The sequence below is a fragment of the Pimephales promelas genome, chromosome 7, assembly GCF_988280905.1.
Source record: "Pimephales promelas chromosome 7, fPimPro1.hap1.1, whole genome shotgun sequence".
Taxonomy (NCBI): Eukaryota; Metazoa; Chordata; class Actinopteri; order Cypriniformes; family Leuciscidae; genus Pimephales; species Pimephales promelas.
The window spans coordinates 36,493,366-36,515,580 of NC_142775.1; the positions used below are offsets into that span (position 1 = coordinate 36,493,366).

General features: G+C 36.9%; 1 protein-coding gene across 17 annotated transcripts in view; it reads right to left on the minus strand.

Annotated features, from left to right (window-relative positions):
* Nucleotides 1-675: 675 nt before the first annotated feature.
* Nucleotides 676-22,215, minus strand: part of tns1b (tensin 1b) — a 266,496-nt gene continuing 244,956 nt past the window's right edge. For 16 of the 17 annotated variants that reach the window (XM_089133411.1, XM_039683658.2, XM_039683656.2 and 13 more), the window contains 10 exons: nucleotides 20,499-20,585; nucleotides 19,616-19,744; nucleotides 18,210-18,305; nucleotides 14,728-14,805; nucleotides 12,552-12,623; nucleotides 11,402-11,428; nucleotides 10,275-10,440; nucleotides 9,136-9,204; nucleotides 8,545-8,574; nucleotides 676-5,569 (listed from right to left, as the gene is read on the minus strand). In XM_089133411.1, the coding sequence (XP_088989537.1) occupies nucleotides 5,428-5,569; nucleotides 8,545-8,574; nucleotides 9,136-9,204; nucleotides 10,275-10,440; nucleotides 11,402-11,428; nucleotides 12,552-12,623; nucleotides 14,728-14,805; nucleotides 18,210-18,305; nucleotides 19,616-19,744; nucleotides 20,499-20,585 (896 nt within the window). In that variant the 3' untranslated portion in view covers nucleotides 676-5,427. The remainder of the gene's footprint in view (nucleotides 5,570-8,544; nucleotides 8,575-9,135; nucleotides 9,205-10,274; nucleotides 10,441-11,401; nucleotides 11,429-12,551; nucleotides 12,624-14,727; nucleotides 14,806-18,209; nucleotides 18,306-19,615; nucleotides 19,745-20,498; nucleotides 20,586-22,215) is intronic. The other variant, XM_039683661.2, reaches the window with a different exon arrangement.

Sequence of the window (22,215 nt, forward strand, 5' to 3'; positions counted from 1 at the left end):
TTATCATCATACCGTAACTATACGGTGAGTTACTGTTTTTGTGTTAGAGCATATAGCTGTTAAATTAAAGTTTTGTAGCTGAAAATACGATATTTAGCTGTTCATTTCAAAAACAGTAACACACAGATTTTTTAAAGTATGATGCTGTCTTTTTTTTTACTCTTTTTTTTACAGATTATTTTTTACAGTAGTCTCGGTGATCATAAGAGACTTCTTTCAAATACATTATGAATTTAAATGTAAAAAATAATCATTCATCCCAGATTTTCAACCTTGCATTGCATTGTTGACCCTTTTGTATCTGTCTGGACAGATTATCATCCAAATTCCCATGTTTCTTCATATAGCCATTGATTATACCTGTATTTCATGCATTCCTTACCATAATCCATAAATGAAGGCTCATTTGGCTATGAAAGAGAGAATTAGAAGTAATGCATTGCCAATCACCGACCAGCCACCAAGGTTGTGTGAAGTTCATTTTCCCTCTGTCTCTGACTGAGCACTACGACGGGGTTGGTGCTCGGACAGTAAAAGCAAACAGCCGTTCAGTGTGACGCCGCACCTCAAGAGTCCAAGAAATGCACAAACCAGGGCTTTTTTTTCTAGCAACAGTGTACTTTAATGTAACTGATTTGGATCGCTCTTTAATGTATACTTTTTTTTGCCAAAACAATACAATGAGGCTGTAAAACATGAAGCAAATAAAACAACGTGGTTCTGTACAGCAATAGTAGCTCATTCACACATTCTAAGTCTGTTAACAAGTGGACATAAAAATATATATATATATAATAATACAACACTGCTGACTAATACATGGAGGAGAAGGGAGCTGGTTTTGACTGACTAGATATTTTCAGGTAAATGCAAAAACAATTTCTGTGTGGTTTGGAAATGATCGGAAAACAAATGTGTTTATCTGAGCCTATGCACCGAATGAAATGTCCAGAAAGGCAAGCAAAGCGAGTAAATACATTATTCTAGTGTGCGAAATCCCTCTTACACCATGTCCAGACACATCAAGATGGCTTCCAGCTCAACTGTCAACACTTTATATTATGGGGGGTTTTTACTTGCAAATATCATATATGTGAATTGATTGCTTTGAATTTAATTCATTATGTATTTAAATATCTTCCTTATACATCAAAGTCATTTTGTGATGTCTATGGCCTGCTTGTTCAAACCATCTAACCAAATGTGCACATTTGTTTCAATGCTAAAATTGTGTCTCGATTATGAAACATGACAAGGTAACTTTGTAAACTGTACATTCATTCTTATGTAAACTGAGTACGAGTGGACTTAATTCTGCACAACTTGCAGGCCAACTGTATGTAAAAGTGTGTTGGTGTTTTAAAACAAGCCATGCAAAGTGGACATTAAAGGAGTAGTTCACTTTTACAAAAACTTTTGCTGATAATTTACTCACCCTCATCCAAGATATCCATGTATTTCTTTCTTCAGTCGAAAAGAAATTAAGGTTTTTAATGAAAACATTCCAGGATGTTTCTCCATATAATGGACTTCAATGGGAACCAAACGGTTCAAGGTTCAAAAGACAGTTTCAGTGCAAACTGCAAACTGTTCAAAGGGCTTTAAACGATTTCAGATGATGAATAAGGGTCTTATCAAGAGAAAAGATCGCTCATTTAAAAAAAAAAATAATAATAATAACAAAGTTTAAGTTTTATAAGCTCAAATGGTCGCCTTGCTCTGTTCTGTGATGCGCGTTCGTGACTCTCCTATCCAAACTTGTTTTTTTTTTTTTTTCAAAATGAACGAATCTTTTCCCTAGTCAACTCATTCATTTCGTTCTTTGAATGAACCAAATGACATAAAAAAAAGATTTGTTCATTTTGAAAAACAAGTTCGAACAGGAGAGTCACGAACGCACATCACAGAACAGAGCAAGGCAAGCATTTGAGCTTATAAAAGTTAAACTTTGTTATTTATTTATTAAATGAGCGATCGTTTCGCTTGATAAGACCCTTATTCATCGTCTGGAATCATTTAAAGCCCTTCTGAACAGTTTTCACTGAAACTGTCTTTTGGACCTCGAACCGTTTGGTTCCCAGTGAAGTCCATTATATGGAGAAAAATCCTGGAATGTTTTCATCAAAAACCTTAATTTCTTTTCGACTGAAGAAAGAATGACATGGATATCTTGGATGACATGAGGGTGAGTAAATTATCAGCAAAAGTTTTTTTTTTTTTTAAAGTGAACTACTCCTTTAAGAAAGCTTGTATCTTGACTGAAGTGTGGAGCTTCCAGTGTAAACATGGTGTTGCTGTTATAATTGAAGCAGTCGTTTTTATCTGACGTTTTGCTATTGTTCCAGCTCCTGATTGTTAAGTGCTTTGCATTCTTTTGGAGTAGTTTTTTTTTTAAGGCTAAGCAAAAGGCAACCAAACACAGTTGAATATACGTCATATAGAACGTGCATCGAGTCAAAACAGAAAAACAATAAGCCGCCGTTCGCATACCACCAGACAGTGATCAGTTCTCAAACATATAAACGTGAGATAAAATCTTTGGCAAAAATGAAGTATTTACATACAAAAAAAAGAGCAATAATTGTTTTAAAGACATGGGACAGTTATCAGGGAGGCGTGGGTCAAACATCCTGCTTAAACTAAGAATCAATGGGTATTTTCACCTCAAATCACAGTTAAAACACTGCAGTATTACTTTTAATCTAAATTTAGCAAGGATTCAGAACTGGCGTGGTAATTGTAGAGGATGCATAGATGGAGATATGGCTGGCAATACCTGACAACGCCTCACGATGGCAGTATGAAACAAAATACTGAAATCTGCCTGAGAGAATCAACACGAGCGACTAAACAAGTGGGTTTCGCCGAGGGCTGAACACTGGGAGGGAAAGGACTCCAAAATAATAATATTAATAATAATAGTAATACAAAAATAAAGACACTTCCTTACTTTTCTTTACACAAAGCCGATCTTGCAGTAAACACATCAGCCGACTGACTCACTTTCTCTGAAGGAACTTTAGGATGTAATCCTTATATATGCAAAAGCAACAGTGAGTTCTACTTTGAAGCCTATGTCCATCTAAAGCTAAGGAAAAAATGATGTGAGAAAATATCCAATAATGACAAGCTTTCCAAATACATACACTTTACACCATAATAGAATGCTCCTCAAAATGATTCTGAAATATTAGCCAAAATAAAGAGTATTTCTTTTAGAGGCTAATCTTTATGTAGACTATACAATATATCTATGGGTAAATGAGTTAACATAGGGCAAAAAAAAAATATCATACAATAAATATTCAGTAAAATCACTTTTTGAAGTATTTTATATACTTAGCTTACTTTGGGGTAGAATGATAGTGTGAGTGTGTTTTAAGCGAGGCATAGAGATACAGTGATAGATTCACACCTTACTGCCATATACACCCACTCAGACCTGAAGAGAAGAGATCAGCAAGTGGAGACTGTCTGATATGCAACGGAATGGCACTAGAAGTCAGATGTCCATCTATTCCTGTGATTTCAGAGATATTTGGATATTTGCTCAGTTGGGGCTTAAAAGACCATTCAAATAAAGAAACAATTATATATTTGACTGCACTGACATTATTTGTTTCTGTAAAGCTGCTTTAAAGCTGTTACTGTTATTTTCCTGTTTATTACTGTGAATCTGTATTGTATAAAGCACTATATAAATAAATGTGGCTTGACGGCAGAGCCAGACAGTAACAGAGTACATTTACTTGAGTACAGTACTTAAGCACAATTTTGAGGGATCTGTACTTTACTTGAGTATCATTTTTGGGGAGTACTTATGACTTAACTCAAGTACATTTGAGAGGAAAATATTATACTCTTTACTCCACTACATTTATATCCATAACCTTGAGTCCAAGTTACTACTTCAAAAAAAAAAAAAAAAAAAAATGGAAAAAATTGGAAAAAAGAAAAACCTCAGAAACTCTTAATTTGTTGTTTCCCTCTCAAACATCACAGGACAGCCTATCAGCAATCACCTTCAGCTTTCCACCAAACTAAACTCCATGGTCACATTTAGATAAGAGACGAAACCATGGACGAAACATTGGATGAAGAGAAGATGCAGCAGGTCCATCCCGGACCACCTCGCCAGACTATTTCGATTTTCTGAATTTTCAGAAATTTTCTTAAATGTTAACTAAAGCAACATGGTAAAAAGATGAAAATGACTCGATTTTACTTTCAATTCCTTTTACATTCTCCAAGGTATTAACATTAACATTTTTCATAACTCCATTTTAGGATGTTTCTGTACATAAATGTAAGCACTGTGGCAGTAGTAATGCAATATTTAGTATATTGCATGTACTCTTGATACTCAAGTACTTTTAAAAACAAGTACTTCAGTACTTTTACTCAAGTAGAAATCTGACTGGAGTGCTTTTACTTGTACTTGAGTAAATTTAGCAAGGGGTATCTGTACTTTTACTCAAGTAATAAAGCTGTGTACTCTGTCCGCCTCTGCTTGACGTCATGCCAACACTGAAATAGATGTGAAACATTCACTTTTAAGCAAATAAAAACGTTTTTACTATACTTGCAAAACATAAGCCAGCATTGCACAGAGAATCCAATTTGGCATTCGCAGTCAAACACATCATTTCTAGAAAATTTCACTAGAAATGAACCGGAAATCTGACATCAGGTGCCATTGCATTGCACTCTTTCGAGTAGAGAAACATCAGTTCTGCTGGATATCTGTGGACCAGAGTTGAACGAAGATTACTGAATCAACGACTCCAGCATCCCACGTTCTCTCAGAGGAGAAGATGTCGTCCTCACTTTTAGCTTCTCCTAGGTCTGTTATATGAGTGACCTTCACAATCCCCACAAAGTTTTGAGTTTATCCAGAGTGGACTGGAAATTGCTTTTAGTATGGTCTTGCACTTGTAGCGTGAAAAACAGGAGCTGCTTTAAGAAGGAAAAGAGTTCATATGTACAGTTTCGACGAAGCAGCTGTGGTTTACCAAGATATACAAGAACGCTTGAAATATGATTGGTTTGTCCTGACTGCTCTCTTATCTTTGGTACATCAGCCCCAGATTTCAGCCTCCTCATCAACCTTTTTTTTTTTTTACTTTTTCTTGTCCTTTTTTTCTAAAAAACGAGCAACAAAATCACTGCGATCATTTCCACGTCCCCTGCGAGTGAGATGAAGATCACCTCCTCTCTGTCCTTCACTCCTCAACGCCCACAGTGCACTTCCTCTGTCCCTCTTCCTCACTACCATCCGAATAACCCTTCCTCACACATTCACAACCACACGTTCACACAGCCTCTCAACCAAACATACAGAACGAAAAACAGAAACGTAAAAAAAACCCAAACAAATCAAACAGAGCAGAATGGAAGTCCTCCAGAGAGCGGCGCTGTGTGAAGAGTTCACCGCTTCTGAGAGTTGAGCATCACTTTAGAGACGAAGTTGACGATGGCTGTGGCCGGCTGATCGGGATCCATCTCAGCGAACAGGTGACTGACGTTGTCTGTTGTGCTCCCTTGCTTTCTGGCCACAAAGCCAAAGAACCTGTGAAGAAAGAAATAAAAGAAAATCTCTTAACATGTAGTATGAGTGAATCTAAAAAGAACATATCCAGGTCACTATGCAATAGAAGCTTGTTTCCGGCACAGAATAAAACATAAAAAAGGTAATTGTGACTTTTTCTCTCACCAATCAGACTTTTTTTTTTCCGGTAATTGCGTGTTATAAGGTCATGATTGAACTATGGCTAAGCCACGCCCTCTCCACTCACTCGAACAAACAGTCAACATTCGGGGACAGGCGCTATGGCTCTGTCACAGTAGGAGACATTTCACAGGAGGCAATTTTATACAAGATTATGCATCATCTCGAAGTCACCTAAAGGGCCTTAACTATGCATTGGAGGGTTATATTAATAATTTTATTGTTGAGAAGTTTAATGAAAAGCTTCAGCTCCAGGAAAAAATTTACAAGTCACAGTGTAAACGTGATAAACCACATATCGTTGCCATCATCGTTTGGTGCTACAGTATTTACATGAATCATTCAGCACAACATTGTTGACATTTGTTATCTCGGTTATTTACAGATACGTTAATGAAGCTAAGTGACATGATGTACAACGCAGCTATAAGCTAACGTTAAGGTTTTCTAATCTTTAAAGGTTATCTTTAAAATCTCTAGCGTAATGTTAGGCTAACATCAGTGTTGTAGTCGAGACCACCTCACTCGAGTCCGAGTCGACACCGAGACCAGAGAGAGTCGAGTCCGAGTTAAGACCGAGTCCATAGAGAGTCGAGTCCGAGTCGAGTCCGAGACCAGAGACGGTCGAGTCCGAGTCGAGACCGAGACCAGTGAGGGTTGATTACCTAATTTACTTTTATTTACTTAGAGAAATCCTTTTTTTTTTTACTGAATTTACTTAGAGTTTAAAAAATATGATCAGTTTAGGGTAAAAAGGCCACATAGTAGGTGGTGTTAAAAGTAATTTTATTACAATTTGTCATGCGCAGTTGCGCACTAGAAAATCACCAATCACTGGGCGTGTCAATCAATTTAAAGAAATATTTTATTAACATACATTAATAATCATGAAAAATATTTTTAATTGAACTGGAGTGGACTCGGGAATAATTCCGAGTCCTAAAAAAAAAAATGTTCGAGTACGAGTCAATTCCGAGTCCAAATGGACACGAGTCCATGACAAGACCAAGACCATTAAAATATGGTCTCGAGACCGAGTCCAAGACGAGTCCGAGTCTCGAGTACTACAACACTGGCTAACATCACGCTAGAGATTTTAAAGATAACGTTCTAATGCGTTGTTGACTTAAATTAAATAAGGATGTCCTACGCTGTCTCACGACCAATTCGTACGAATTCGTACGAGTGATTAAAAAGTGGCTAATTCGTACTAATTCATACGACCTCACTCGTACGAATTCGTACGATTTGTCCAAACCCACGTGATGGGTAGGTTTAGGGGCGGGGTCAGGGGTAGGTCATTCGTACGAATTCATACGAATTGGCCAATTCATAAAATACGATTTAGCAAAAACGTACTAATTCGTACGAGTGAGGTCGTACGAATTGTTACAAATTAGCCACCTCGTGAAATTCGTACGAATTCTCCTGAGATCGGGTTGGGATGTCTACATCTGTTCTAAGTTATCCACGTTTAGTTGATGTTGTGGTCTACCGTATAACTTATTCGCATAACTTAATCCAGAGCAGACACTTATCTCGGTTGAAATAAAAAACATCGTTGCCCAGCCTCTCGGGAACTAGTGTTGGAGTTGCATGCACTCCATGCCCAACATTTGACCATTTTAAACTGACAAAAAAAACAAACAAAAAAAAAAAACAAAAAACTAATGTAAACTGACTAACTGCAATGCATTTCAATGGACGTGGAAGCATGGGTTTGCACTGTGATTGGCTCATCGCGTTTGAGGGCATGGCTTATCCATAGGTCAATTGAGAGATATAAAAAAGTCATTCTTTTTTTCCTTCAGAGTTAGACTTTATATTAATATTTATTATAACTCCATTTGCAAGTTTATATCTCACAATTCTGAGGAAACAAGTCTAACAATTATATATAAAGTCTAACAAATATTAGATAATTATCTCTTCAATGGTTTTATTCCAAGGCGGAAACAAGCTTCCATACCAAACTGAATAGAACTCGAAAATGATTAGGCTGTGAATCTAAATCTGAATCGTAATAAATTAACATATTTTTGTGATTAATCACACCAACAATTAAAACATAAATTAATGATTTAAGTATATTTCATATAATATATTATAAATATATTTACACACTGAATCCGTGAATTAATGTAGAATTAAAGGAAGCATATTTATAATAGGCTAATATTAGTAAATTACATATGTTTTAACTTGAGATGTACAGATTATTCTGATTTGGAGAGCGGATGCTGAATTAATTGGATACATTGTTACGTTTTATGTGCTAAACAGTCCACATTAATTCCAGAAATTATAATTATAATATATACAACAATTATAATATCTTCAACAGCACAGCGCTCTATAACACAGCCCTTCCAGAACAATCTCTTTCAAACTCTGCCCAGATCGAGCCGTGACGGCTGTCACATGCCTCTTTGCTCTGGGAGTGTAAGTGTTCTGAGATCTCCTCAGATTGTGTGTGAGAGGATCATATTATACCTTTTTTTTCCCCGAGGATCACTTATAATAGTTATATATAATAGTCACTTATAAAAGTTTTTCGAATGGAAAATCCTGTATGTTCTGTGGCCTCAGAGGGTAATTCAAGACACACGTGTGAGGGTTAGCAGGCTAGCATCGGTTTGTGTTAGCCACAATCCCACTCATTCATCATGACACCCCTGAGCATAAGCATTTTATCCCATGATGCACCTTTGGTTGAGCAGCGCTTGAGACTGATGCATATCTAAACTGCTTTCAGATAACACCGTCTGCTAAGCTGCAAAAGATCAAGTTCTTTGCTATCAAAAGCTGGTACTTACTTTGCAGTGCCACCCTCAGGTTTGCTCCACCTGGAATGACATTGAAACAGATTATAAATGTTTTAACTAAAGCATTAGCTAAATAACAGTAGCACATTTTATTTATAGAGCATTTCTGGTATTCTCAAAGATGCTTTACAAGACATAAAAACGATAAAAGGAAATGTGACTGGTAGGAGCTCATGTTGCCATGTACAATTAATACATCACATATACAACTGTATACATTGTATAGTTTTTCACAAAAATCTGTGCTTTATTCTTTCCACTACTATATGTTATTAAGTGTCTTAATCATTTTTGCTAGAAAAATGTCACTATATCACATTCATTTAATATGTATGCGATGAATAAAGAACCTTGAGTCGGAAAACTCAAGGTTAAGATTAAAATAGATTTAGAAAAATCCTCAATTGTAATAATGAGCAACAATAGAAATACTGCAAAAGCACCACTAATAAAACTACACTTACACATACAGTAGTTCTGATCCTGTCAAATCCACAGATTAATGTATAACTTGTATAATTGTATAAATGTATAATTGACTTTTGTGTCTGAAGTAATGCTAATGTTTCAGGGGTTTCTTACTTCCTCTCCTGTGGATCAATGTCGCAGAACGTGACCGTGCTGATGGGATAATGACGTCTGAAGAAGAGCCTGTGGAAGAAAGCACAGGAATGTGCTTTTAAAACATGTGCACTTGTAACTTTTGAATGAGAAATAAAGAAAAAAAGAAAGTAAGAAAGAAAGTATGAAGGAAGAAAGGAAGGAAGGAAGGAAGGAATGGAGTAATTAAGGAAGTAATGAAGGAAGGAAAGAAAGAAAGAGGGAAGGAAGGAAAGAAGGAAGGAAGAAAGAAATGAAGGAAGGAATGAAGGAAGGAAGGAGGCAATGAAGGAAGGAAAGAAGAAAGTAATAAAGGAAGGAAGGAAGGAAGGAAGGAAGGAAAGAAAGAAGGAAGAATGTAAGGAAGGAAACGAAGGAAGGAAGGAAGGAAGTAATGAAGGAAGCAATGAAGGAAGGAAATAAGAAAGTAATGAAGGAAGGAAGGAAAGAAAGAAAGAAAGAAAGAAAGAAAGAAAGAAAGAAAGAAAGAAAGAAAGAAAGAAAGAAAGAAAGAAAGAAAGAAGGAAGAATGTAAGGAAGGAAACAAAGGAAGGTAGGAAGGAAGGAAGGAGGCAATGAAGGAAGGAACGAAGAAAGTAATGAAGGAAGGAAGGAAGGAAGGAAGGAAGGGAGGAAAGAAGGAAGGACGTAATGAAGGAAGGAAGGAAGAAAGGAAGTAAGTAATGAAGGAAGGAAGGAAGGAAGGAAGGAAGGAAGGAAGTAATGAAGGAAGCAATGAAGGAAGGAAAGAAGAAAGTAATGAAGGAAGGAAGGAAGGAAGGAAGGAAGGAAAGAAAGAAAGAAAGAAGAATGTAAGGAAGGAAAGAAGGAAGGAAGTAATGAAGGAAGGAAGGAAAGAAGGAAGGATGTAATGAAGGAAGGAAGGAAGAAAGGAAGTAAGTAATGAAGGAAGGAAGGAAGAAAGGAAGTAAGTAATGAAGGAAGGAAGTAATGAAGGAAGGAAGGAAAGAAGGAAGGAAGGAAGTAATGAAGGAAGGAAGGAAGTAATGAAGGAAGGAAGGAAAGAAGGAAGGAAGGAAGTAATGAAGGAAGGAAGGAAGAAAGGAAGTAAGTAATGAAGGAAGGAAAGAAAGAAGGAAGGAAAGAAGGTGTTCCCTCACTTTCTGTGGTTGTCGGTGAGCGTGATGCCCTGCGCAGACACTTTGAAGTGAACAATGGCTGAGGAGATCGCACTGGTGGTCAGGGTTTCTGAGATGGCTTTAGAGATGGCCTGAGGTCCAGTCAGAGACTCCATATCCACTGAGTTTATATACAGGACATTACATGCTGGGAAAGAGGGAAACATGCACTGATTAATAGCCATGTGGCATCTGACATCAATTACAAGCAAGATGCACCTTTAAATCAACTCTTCTTGATCTTATCAAACACACACACACACACATATCATTAGTATATTCTTCATTTGCATAATCCAGTGGTTCTCAAATTGTTCTTTGGTTCTCAAACCCCAGGCTAGTTTCAGCCTGACGCAGTTATTATTTTCACGTCCTGCGCCATGTTGTTTAAATATCAAATGAAATATCAAATTTGTGTGCCTATGGGCTGCTGGTCTGAGAACGAGGTTTGTTCAGGCGCATTGTTGGCGAGTTGCTTTTTTGAGGCAACTGAAATAGACTGCGCCATTGACCAACTGAAACCTGGTCTAGAATCAATGGTGCAATATTTATTTTATTATTTAAAGAGAGCGTTAATAATATGCGCCTATAGGCGGGTGCAGAACGCACATACACTTTGTCCCAAAGATGGTCAGCTTGCACGCTTTAACTTCACGCACAAGGATGTAGATGATGGTTTGTATACCAGTTCATCTTTATTAAAATAACCTGATCCACATTGCAATAGAATTATGTACTTAACCAAAATATTGCAACAACTTGTAAGCATTCATGATTGATTGGCGTTTGATTGGGCCTTGTCTTAAAGGCGGAGCTGAAAAGACACTGAGAACCACTGGCATCATCTATCAGTAGATCCATGCATCATAATCTAACATCAGACATGAAAAACATGCTATATTCAATCAGAAAGGTGTTCTTGAAATCGTGGCTTTGACAAACAGCAGCAGCCAAACTGTTTTTAGCAGACAGGTAAAGGTGCTTCTGGAGGTCTGAACCATCATCACATGCACAGACAGTAAAAGAGGAGTGCGGCTCTCTCTAGACACGGCAGTCAAAGTCAGGTTAAACACATATGAATTAAACACGCAGAGCATCACTGGGTTTACCATGGGAGTCAGATGAACTCTTCTGCCCTAAATCATTTCCACGGGAGTGACACCAGGGTGGAGAAGAACATGGCAGTTGATATCAGATAATAAACAAGTAAAAATGCTTAGACTATAGAATCAAATTAATGTATCAAGAGAGCATCAATAAAGAGCTAAGGTGGAAAAATATTGCTAATAGATTCAAATCTACCAATAAATGATCATTTTCAAAGGTTAAACACACAATTGCAACTTATTTAGGGGATTGAAGTTGTGCTAAACACAATGAACATTAATACATTTAATTCTGTTTTGATTCAGATTCAGTGCATCACTTTCATCGACATTATAGATTTTATATTATATTAAATAAAATCAAATAAAAACCTTTATTTTACAGCGTCCTGGTTACAGTACATGAACTTAGTGATAACAGTAGTGATAGTGATAACAGTAAATCATGCATAATTATGTGCAATTAATCCTCAACCAAACCCTAATCCTATAGTAAGTACATGTTGTTAATTAATATTACTCAGAACTTAAATAATTACACTCTAACGATGATAGCTTAAAATAAAGAATATCCTGAATATTCCCTATTAACTCTATAAATAATATATAGTTTCTTGCTGCAATTGAAGCAAGAAAATATATATTTTTTTAATTTATTTTTTTTAACAAATCAGCTCACATTCTCTAGGTTTCCATTTATATATAATTCATGCAAATTCAATGAATTATATCTATCAGTATTAGGGTTAGGGTTAACATGATGGCATGATGTTAATTACCCCAAAATTTGACTAATCCCTCAGTTTTACTTTTTTTAAAAGCAGAAATGTGTAAAAACACTCAAAAACCTGTTTATTATTCAAGCTTTTCTACATGGTCAAGCTTCTGGTTTTACGTTAAAGAACCTGACCCTGGAACATTGCAGTTTTGAGCATCCAAATGCTATAATCAATCTTTTGGAGTGCTCTCGGATTTATTTGCAATTTTAACTGTTGGAAATGAAGCGTAAAAGTGGACTTCAAAGATTTCTTATCCTGTTGCTCCCTCTATAGGCCATGATCAACGACTACTCGGCATCATGGATGGCTTTACTAGACTAGAGCATACTAGTCTGCACAACCCCTATTAGACATTGATGTAAAAAAATCCTCACCTGCACCCTGTTTGAGCATCTCTGTCGCCGGGTTAGTAGGAGTTGCTATCTCAGGTGATTCCTCCAGAGGATCTATAAAAATGACATCAGGTCAGAGTCATATTCTGTCACGTCCATCATTCTGTTGTGGGAATTCTTGCTAGGCTAGGAATCAAAGCGCCTGGCAAACATGCGTTCACTCTGTGTTTGAGCATGTCTGTGGCTTCATGCCCCCTGACACCTGGATGGCATATAGCAGTTGGCTGAGGACGCCACAGCGCAAAACTCTGAAAACACTCACGATTATTCACCCTGGGCAAACAGGACATACATCATCAGCTAAGTGAGGTCATGACGAGTGGGAATGTACATGTACACAAACTCATACATTGGGCTCCAAAAGTCTGAGACTACTAGTGAAAATAGTACTTTTCGCTTTAATGACAGCGGCACTCAAACAGACATGTTTGAACATATGAGTGCAGATGCTTAAGGTTCTTATTTTTATGCAAATTGTGCGATATTGCATAACAATGTTGGGTAAAAACACCATTCAAAAATCTGAAATATGCATATAAACCGTATTCGCTCCCATGACAAGTATGCACATGATAAAAACACATTTACCAAATCCATTTTACACGTGCATGTAAAAAAATAAATGATGCGACTTTCACGCCATGTTGTAATTACAGTCATTATGAGCTTTTAACTTGTAAAAGCGTTTATGTCCTCTTAGAGCTCGTAAGTACAGCTTGTGAAAAGCTCTGTAACACCTGATTCATTTAGGCATTGATAGTGTTCCCATAAAACAATTCCCAATCCGAAGACATGCTCCATATAGACAGCTCCAAATAGAACGTCACGTGTCAGATATACAGTATATAAAAAGCATCAGCAGCTTGCGCAGCGAGTGTGTGTGTGTGTGTGGTGGGGGGGGGGGGGGGGATTTATTTGCAGATTCGGTCTATATTCTTATTGTTCACCAACAGTCAATTACATTTGCAATTTGCATCAAGACATAGCTAATGTCACAAATTTGATTGGTGACCTAGTAATAAAAAATGTAAAAAAAAAAAAAAATGCAAAAAAATGATAGACATGTTATATTGTTTTCCCTTTTTTTCCTTTCAAAATCCTAAAATTGATTTCACATTTAAAGGAGTAATTCACTTTTAAAAAAAACTTTTGCTGATAATTTACTCACCTCCATGTCATCCAAGATGTCCATATCATTCTTTCTTCAGTCGAAAAGAAATTAAGGTTTGTGATGAAAACATTCCAGGATTTTTCTCCATATAATGGACTTCAATGGGAACCAAACGGTTCAAGGTCCAAAACACAGATTCAGTGCAAACTGCAAACTGTTCAAAAGGCTATAAACGATTTCAGAAGATGAATAAGGGTCTTGTCTAGTGAAACGATCGCTCATTTAAAAAAAAAAAAAAGTTTTATAAGCTCAAATGGTCGCCTTGCTCTGTTCTGTGATGCACGTTCGTGACTCTCCGATTCAAACTCGTTCATCAAAATGAACAAATCTTTTTCGGAGTCAACTTGTTAATTTCGTTCGTTGAATGAACCAAATGACATGGAGAAAAATCCTGGAATGTTTTCATCAAAAACCTTAATTTATTTCTGAATGAAGAAAAAATGACATGGATATATGTTGGATGACATGGGGGTGAGTGAATTATTATTTTTTTTTTTTTGTGAACTACTCCTTTAAATAGGGATTTCTTATTATAAATTAGCTTTTTTGTAAAATTGTATTAATATTAGACCTTTTAAAGAAATTCAATAATGATACAGAATTTAAAAAATACAAGCATATAAAATAAACAACACCAAAATTGAACAGAAAATATATTAATATTACAAATAAAATATGTTATTATTTATTCAGTTCTATGTTACAAAATCAGATTTAACAGATATATATTTTTTTACATTTAGAGTGAAAGCTGAGCGCTGAACACTGAGGCGCATGGCAGGGTGGCATATATTTTCGGCTCATATTTTCACCTGTTTTTCTCTTTCGGCCAAAAAACAATAAAATGGCATTTTCGGCGGATACATTTCGGCAGCTAAAATCTCGGTGTATCCCTACATTTGAAGAAAATAACAAATCCCATGTTTTGAGTGGTCTCAGACCTTTAGAGCCCACTGTGTGTGTAGAGAAACAGATACGATTTCTCACCTCTGGTTGGTATGACTAGTTTGCAGGGTAGAGCCAGTGGAGTGATGGAGTGCTGGTAGACCAGTGCGGACAGGCAGCCTGGACACAGAAGATGTAAACAAAATTGGGGTCAGATTTACGAGTGGAAATCAGAGCAGGGCATACTTTACATTTCAACTGTCCTGAAAAGGTCAAACTTTGATGCCAGGCCGGGGAAACTGTAAATCCATGTTGCTGAAGAGTTGTGGCAGTGAAAGTTAGGAGGATAGGAAGGACAGGAATACTAGCATGTGGCGTGTAGTCTTTATTATTAAACCCCTGCTTCAAATATTTTACTATATTAGGAAAAACTAACTCTGGATGGGCTTTGTTTGGGCAAAATGTTTCCTCCTGCGCATGAGAAATTGCTACGAAACTGTTGCACTGCGGAAGCAAAAACGTCCAGGTTGATTGTGGAAAGGAGTCATTGTTGCCAATTTTAAATGTTGTTATCAGCTTTTAAACTTTCCTCCTTTAGCAATCAGATTTTATCTAAACTAACAGGAAATGAAGATTGTTTACTCATTTCACTGTAAGGCCCTTACAAGAATTTGTTCACTATCACAGCTATTGTCTTACATTTTCTTCTTTCCATGGAGTGAATTAGGACATATACTGTCAAGCTCAAAAAAAAAAAAAAAAGAAAGACAAAAAGCACCATAAAAGTACTACAAAATTAGCCTATGACTTGTGAACAACGTCTTCTGAAGCCATATGATATTTTTGTGTAAAAAAATGTAAATCAAACATGGCACTGTAAAAGCAATGTGTCATGTTTGACATCAATGATGTTCAGTCACACGATCTTTTTGTCAAAAGCTATCATATGACTTCAGAAGACTTTGAATACAGTGCTTAAAATGTTTGGACTAATTATATGATATGTTTATGGTGCACTTTGTCATTTTAGGAGAAAACAATGAAAGATTCTACAGATATTTACTTTCTGCATCTACTAGGGGTGTAACGGTTCAAATTACTCTCGATTACAGTTTTAGAGTCACGGTTTTATGTTCAGGGGGAAAAATAATTAAGTAAACATTATCAGACTACAAGTAACAGCACAAATAAATACAATAGAGCGAAGACAGAAATAAAACAAACAGTGCTTATCAGGTTATGTAGGTACAGTATCTTTCAAGTACAGAAATAATCAAATGTGAAACAACATGGCATATAAACTTCACTGTATACATTAAATAAAGATTAATCATGATTAAAGTTACAAAAGCTATTCAGTCTATTAAGATAATCGACTGATTTCCTTGTCTTTTGCTGCTCGATTAACATTAAAAAAACACGTCCAACAGGAATATTAGGCTTCTGTCACTTTAAGGCTAATGGGCGAATCCAGTATAGTGAAACACATAAGTCGTCTTTCTCAACGGTTTACGTTAACTTAAGACATAACAGACTATGTTTGTTAGAGACGGGCATGGTGACAACTTTTGTGTGATTTTGTGCATTTAAGCGCAAGACATCAATATTTGCGTGATGTCTGAGAGGCGGCTTTCTGTGTGCGTGCTTAAATTAGTTTATTTTAAACACAGATAGTATCGTGTGACAATCAGGTCTCTCCTGTACTCGTGCGCTATCAACTAATGACTGCTCATTTTAAGATGATTTAAGATGAACAGCGATGCAAGTGTTTGCCGAACAATGGGTGGAGAAGACAGTATGGTTAGATTTTTTACCGAGAACCGTTACACCCCACAGGAACAAATAAAAGCAAACAAATTTGAAATTACACGAGGATGAACAAATGATGACAACATTTTTGGGGTGAACAACAGTTCCTGTGAGCAGTGGGCGTTCTGGCAGACTTCCAGCGTCTGGAGGAGTGAAGCTTAGATACTATTGTACATTTATTAACATGAGCGTTATTCCCGAAAACACCGAAATCCAGCCAAATTTCACCCACACCTGCTTTCGTTCTCACACAACACAGTTTTTCTTTGTCTACTCTGCTTTTCATAATAAACACGCTTAAACAGCGGTTACCATAACAGGATGTTTGAACTCTTATGCAAGCGGCCCAGCCCTGATTTTTTTTACAGTATGTCTCCTTATTTGATGTGGAACAGGGTATATTGGAGAAGACAGCCCTGTCCATTGAACAGACTAGGCCTCCGTGTAATGTGGTTAGCAGACGGTAAATTAGAAAGGGGCCGTCTTTGAGACGTACTTAATAATGTCAGCTGCTTCCACGCTGTCGTTTGGACTACATGTGTTCAACAGCTTTCTGGAAGCTACACGGACAGCTTGATTTAAAGGGAAGGATCCACATGTTAACTTGTACGGAAGAGCAAAAACCACACACGCATTCGTTCTACGAGTTTGACGGATTGGGCTTTCACATTAGTGAACATTCAACAAATCATTCTAGTGTCAATGTTCTCAAGCCATGTGCAATGAAGCAACGTAGGCAAAAATCCTGTGTGAAAAAAGTCAATGGTGGCCCACACCTATTGGGTTACAAAATAGCAAACACATTTTAAGGTGAACTGTCCCTTTAAAGGGTTAGTTCACCCATTAATGACTCACCCTCATGTCGTTTCAAGCCCGTAAGACAACCGTTCCATCTTCAAAACACAGTTTAAGATATTTCAGGTTTAGTCTGAGAGATTTCTGTCCCTCCATTGAAAATGTATGAACGGTATACTGTCCTTGTCCAGAAAGGAAATAAAGACATCATCAAAGTAGTCCATGTGACACCAGTGGGTTAGTTACAATGTTTTGAAGCATCGAAAATACATTTTGGTCCAAAATGACAAAAACTACGACTTTATTCAGGGCTGTCTTGTCTTCCGGTTCTGTTGTCAATCCGCGTTCAGTGATGCTGCTGACGTGAGTCTGGTGCGTCCGTGTATTCGGGTTCAAATAAATATGACTGGGCAAAAAAATGCAAGTCTTCCTCAGTGTCGAAATCCTTAGACATTGTTTGCGAAATATTGTTTTGTTTACAGCGTGCGTCTCCCTAAGACTGTAAATGAAGCTCGGGCGCACCAGATGCACGTCAGCATCGCCAATGAACGCTGATTGACAACAGAACTGGAAGACAATACAATGCTGAATAAAGTCGTAGTTTTTGATATTTTTGGACCAAAATGTATTTCCGATGCTTCAAAACATTGTAAATAACCCACTGATGTCACATGGACTACTTTGATGATGTCTTTATTTCCTTTCTGGACAAGGACAGTATACCGTACATACATTTTCAATGGAGCGACAGAAATCTCTCTGACTAAATCTCAAATATATTAAACTGTGTTCCGAAGATGTCTTCTTGGGACGACATGAGGGTCATTAATGACATAATTTTTATTTTTGGGTGAACTAACCCTATAAAATCGAAAATGAAATGTTTTTATTGTGTTAGCAACACGCTAACAACGAAAACGTCTCAATAGTTTTAGCACAGAGCTTTTGTTTCATCAAAAAATGAAAATTGTTTGATTTACCAAAGTATGGCTCGTTAGGGCAGCCCTTCAGTCTCACGCCCTTCGGACTCGTCTCAATTAGGAAATGTCTCACCAACTCGTTAGTGACGTCTCCGGCTGCAATCATGAAAAACAAGAAATAATATATTTGCAATGCAATAATTTACTAAATGTATGTTTGTCATTATATTAAAAAAGACTTAATGTCCATTTATTTAATATAATAAATAAACATAAACAAATACATTTATTTATTTATTATTACTTAATGTAAATAAATAAAAAATGTGGAATTATATGAGAATAAAGAGCACGGATAAGAGACATAAAAACAGTTTTCTGGTACAGTGGTCAATTATGTACTTTGACATTATTCAAAAATATTTGACCACAGGACCACTATGGTCAAATTCGATTGACAATTAGCATACAGTTATGATTGGCGGTATGGTTCTGTACTGGGCGAGCAGCAAGAACCCCTCTTAGGCCGTGTGTCCACCAAAGCGTTTTTCCATGCGCCTGGCGTATGTTTTCAATTGTTTTCAATGGGAGCGCCGCGTTTTTTAAACGCCATGAGCGTACCGAGGCGCTGAGCGTTTTTTTTTTCACGCTGAAGCGCCGGGCGCCCAGCGTTTTTACTGGTCGCTGGGAGTTGAAAAATGTTCAACTTTGGATAAAACGCAGCGCTCATCACTGTCACTTTTTACCCAGCCGTCCAATCACAGTGGAGGAGGGGCGGGACTAATACCACACCGAGCAACTGTCAACATTCAAACAGCTACGGATATTCTGTATCATAGCAACGAAACGACTCAACGGAAAAAAACGCTGCGCTGCCAAAACGCTCTCAAGCGCCCAAAGCACGGCGTCTTCAGCAGAGCGTCTAGCGTTTTCAGCTGGCTAAAAACGCTTTGGTGGACACACGGCCTTAGGGTAAACAGAACAGAACCAACATGAATGTATTGCAGATATCATTAATTAATTGTAATGTAGATATTATTTTGATTCAGGGGGAATCAGAATCCCATACTGACTGACAAGAGGAGGAACTGGGGATGGAGGAGGTTAATTCACTCCTGAGAAACGTGACAGCTGCTGATAACACTGAAGGATTATACATGTTGATAGGCGTTGTATTCCTATAGGTAGACGTGGATCAGCTGAGAGTCAGCTTGACTCTCCTTACCTGCCAGAACTGACGCTATATTGAATAATATTAAGTAAAGGAATGAGTAGATGTTTTACAACTAGACTTTTGTTTTCCTCATGAAACTGCATGTGTTTTAGTGTGTGTTGTTGGGTGTGTGAGTGTGTGCTGAGGACACAACAGCATTATGATCCAGGAGGGGTCAGATCTCATATCTGGAATGCATTTGGCAAATTATTATCTGCATTAGCCAAATGCCTGGAGGAGGAACATGAAATACCTTTCTTTGTAGGCTGCGCTGTTGGAGGTGGAGAGGAAACTTTCATGGCCAAGCCGTAGGCCCCTCTGAATGAATGACTGTCCCGAATCACAAAGGCTCCAGGCTCTTGATCCTTCAGCATGTTGATCGCTAATGCAAGAGAGGAGATTTAAGGAGAAACACATCCTTGTGTAAAAATCCCAATAATAACCAGAAACCAGAAAACATGAAGATTTTGTCCATAGCACTGGACATGTAACAATAAAAAAGCCTTATTGCTCAGATACTAGAAACTTTATATAAATCGCTCTTTAAAAAAGTACAATAAAAATCCTGTATTGATAACAACAGTAACATTAATACTACAATATAATAATACAGTATTCATAAAATCAGTCCAGTTTTCAGTCCCTACATGCAAGCATGAGTTGATGTACTATTGATATATGCATTCACCAGAAGTACCCCCCACCTTATAATTCACAAGTTGGAGATGTGAAGGTGAAGGCTATAATATGTTAACAAATTGCTGCAATGTCCCCCGCAGTTTAACACACAGAGATAGGGAGTGAAGGAAAAAAGCCTTGCTAAGGAGGTTTATTTGTTATCGTTAAGACAAGTTAATGAAGCAACAGATGCAGATGTTCGCTGGATTTAACTAAGCACATATGTCCAATGCGTGTGATGTCACTGCATGTGCTTGCGTTTAGAGAGGTCTCCAACGCAGATGATCTAATCCAATAAGAGCACGGAGGAGAACCAGATGTGGAGACCCACAGCGATTGACCTCATATAAGGTGGTGTGAGACATATTTTACTGTTTATGGGAGTTATGAGCCTCCATTTGGGGGTCTAAATATAGATAAATTAACCCTGAAACATACATTTACTGCGTCCTCCTTACCTTGGTCTCTGGAGATATCTGCTTTATACCAGAATTTGGACGTGTCCTGGACAAACTTCACGTTCAGCGTAGTCTCTGGACTTCCATCTGGAGAATGAAACATGCAGTTTATTCAGCAGTCCGTCAGCTATAAATATATGAAGAGTTCAGATGCAAAAGCCTCTAAATGCCATTTGAAATGTTCTTCTAAAATGACCATTTTTATCAAGCTTGTATATTTAAGTTCAGTAATTTCACTTAAATGACAATTAATAGGTAATCTTCATTGCCATTTAAGTGAAATCACTGAACTTAAATATACAAGCTTGATAAAAATGGTCATTTTAGAAGAAAATTTCAAATGGCACTTAGAGGCTTTTGCATCTGAACTCTTCATATATTACTTTAGTATGCCTAAGCATATGAATGCCCTACTCTTAATACACACCTGTTTAAAATTACTCTCAGGATCATCAGTGTCTTGTTAAATTATCGACAGGCACAAGTTTCTTACAGCGCATGACACCATGTATTATTACAATAAAGTCCAGGAGGCTGAATGTATGTAAATAATAATAATAATATTAAGGACAGAATGATATTTTTGTACTATACTAGAAGACATGCAAGATGAAATAGTCTGACATGCAAAAATTACATAATTTTATTTTATGGGCATTTATCTGTAGTATTTATGGGCATAGATTTTTTTAGGAATATTCATGTATAATTAATTCTTTCCCTGACATTGACGTAACTTTTCGTAATTTATGACACAACGCTGTCGAGCCATTGATGGAATCTACATGTTTTTCAATGTTATAGAGTAGGGGGCGCTATTACACATCTTCTGATATATTGAGAAATGCTCTAACATCTGAATATGTTGAGTCTGCTTTTCATATCTCCATTATGGTTCATAAAGTTTATTTATTAAATAAACAACACATTTAATATTGTGGGGTAATATATATATATATATTTTTTTTTTCAGCATCATTACTCCAGTCTTCAGTGTCACATGATCCTTCAGAAATATGCTGATTTGCTGCTCAAGAAATCATCAAATTTGTAAAAAAGTTGTGATGCTTTTTTTTCTTTCTTTTTTTGAATCTGTGACATTTTTTAGGGTTCTTTGATGAGTATAATGTTCAAGAGAACATTTATTGAAATCTTTTGTAACTTTATAAATGTCTTTACTGACACTTTTGATCAATTTAACACATCCTGGCTAAATAAAAGGAAATTATTTCCTTCAAACAATGTTGTATATTTATCATCAATAATATCCAAAATTCAATGTAATACAATACAAAATTATACAGATGGCTTTAATATTTATGATTAATTCATAATTAGGGTTGGGTATCGAGAATCGAGTATCGATTGGAACCGAGAGTAAGTTTTCGTTTTTCCCGGAATCGTTCAAAAGTTAAAATTTCGATTCCTAGTTTCGATATTCACAGTCCGCCGAGCGGAAGAAGAAACCGCTGAACAACACCAACAAAGAAGCGTCTACCGGAAGTGTTGGCATAACCACGCGAGTCGAACATGATACCTTACGGCGGCGATCCAAAGTGTGGCTTCACTTTTCTAAAAATAAGGAAATCTCGGCAAAATGCAAAATTTGTGACAAAAGGAGTATTTTTACAGAAGGAGTATTTTCTTCAGAAAGACCGTTGGTTAGCAAGGTTAGCTAAACTTTTTTGACCCTGCCTCTTAAAAGAATCGGAATCGA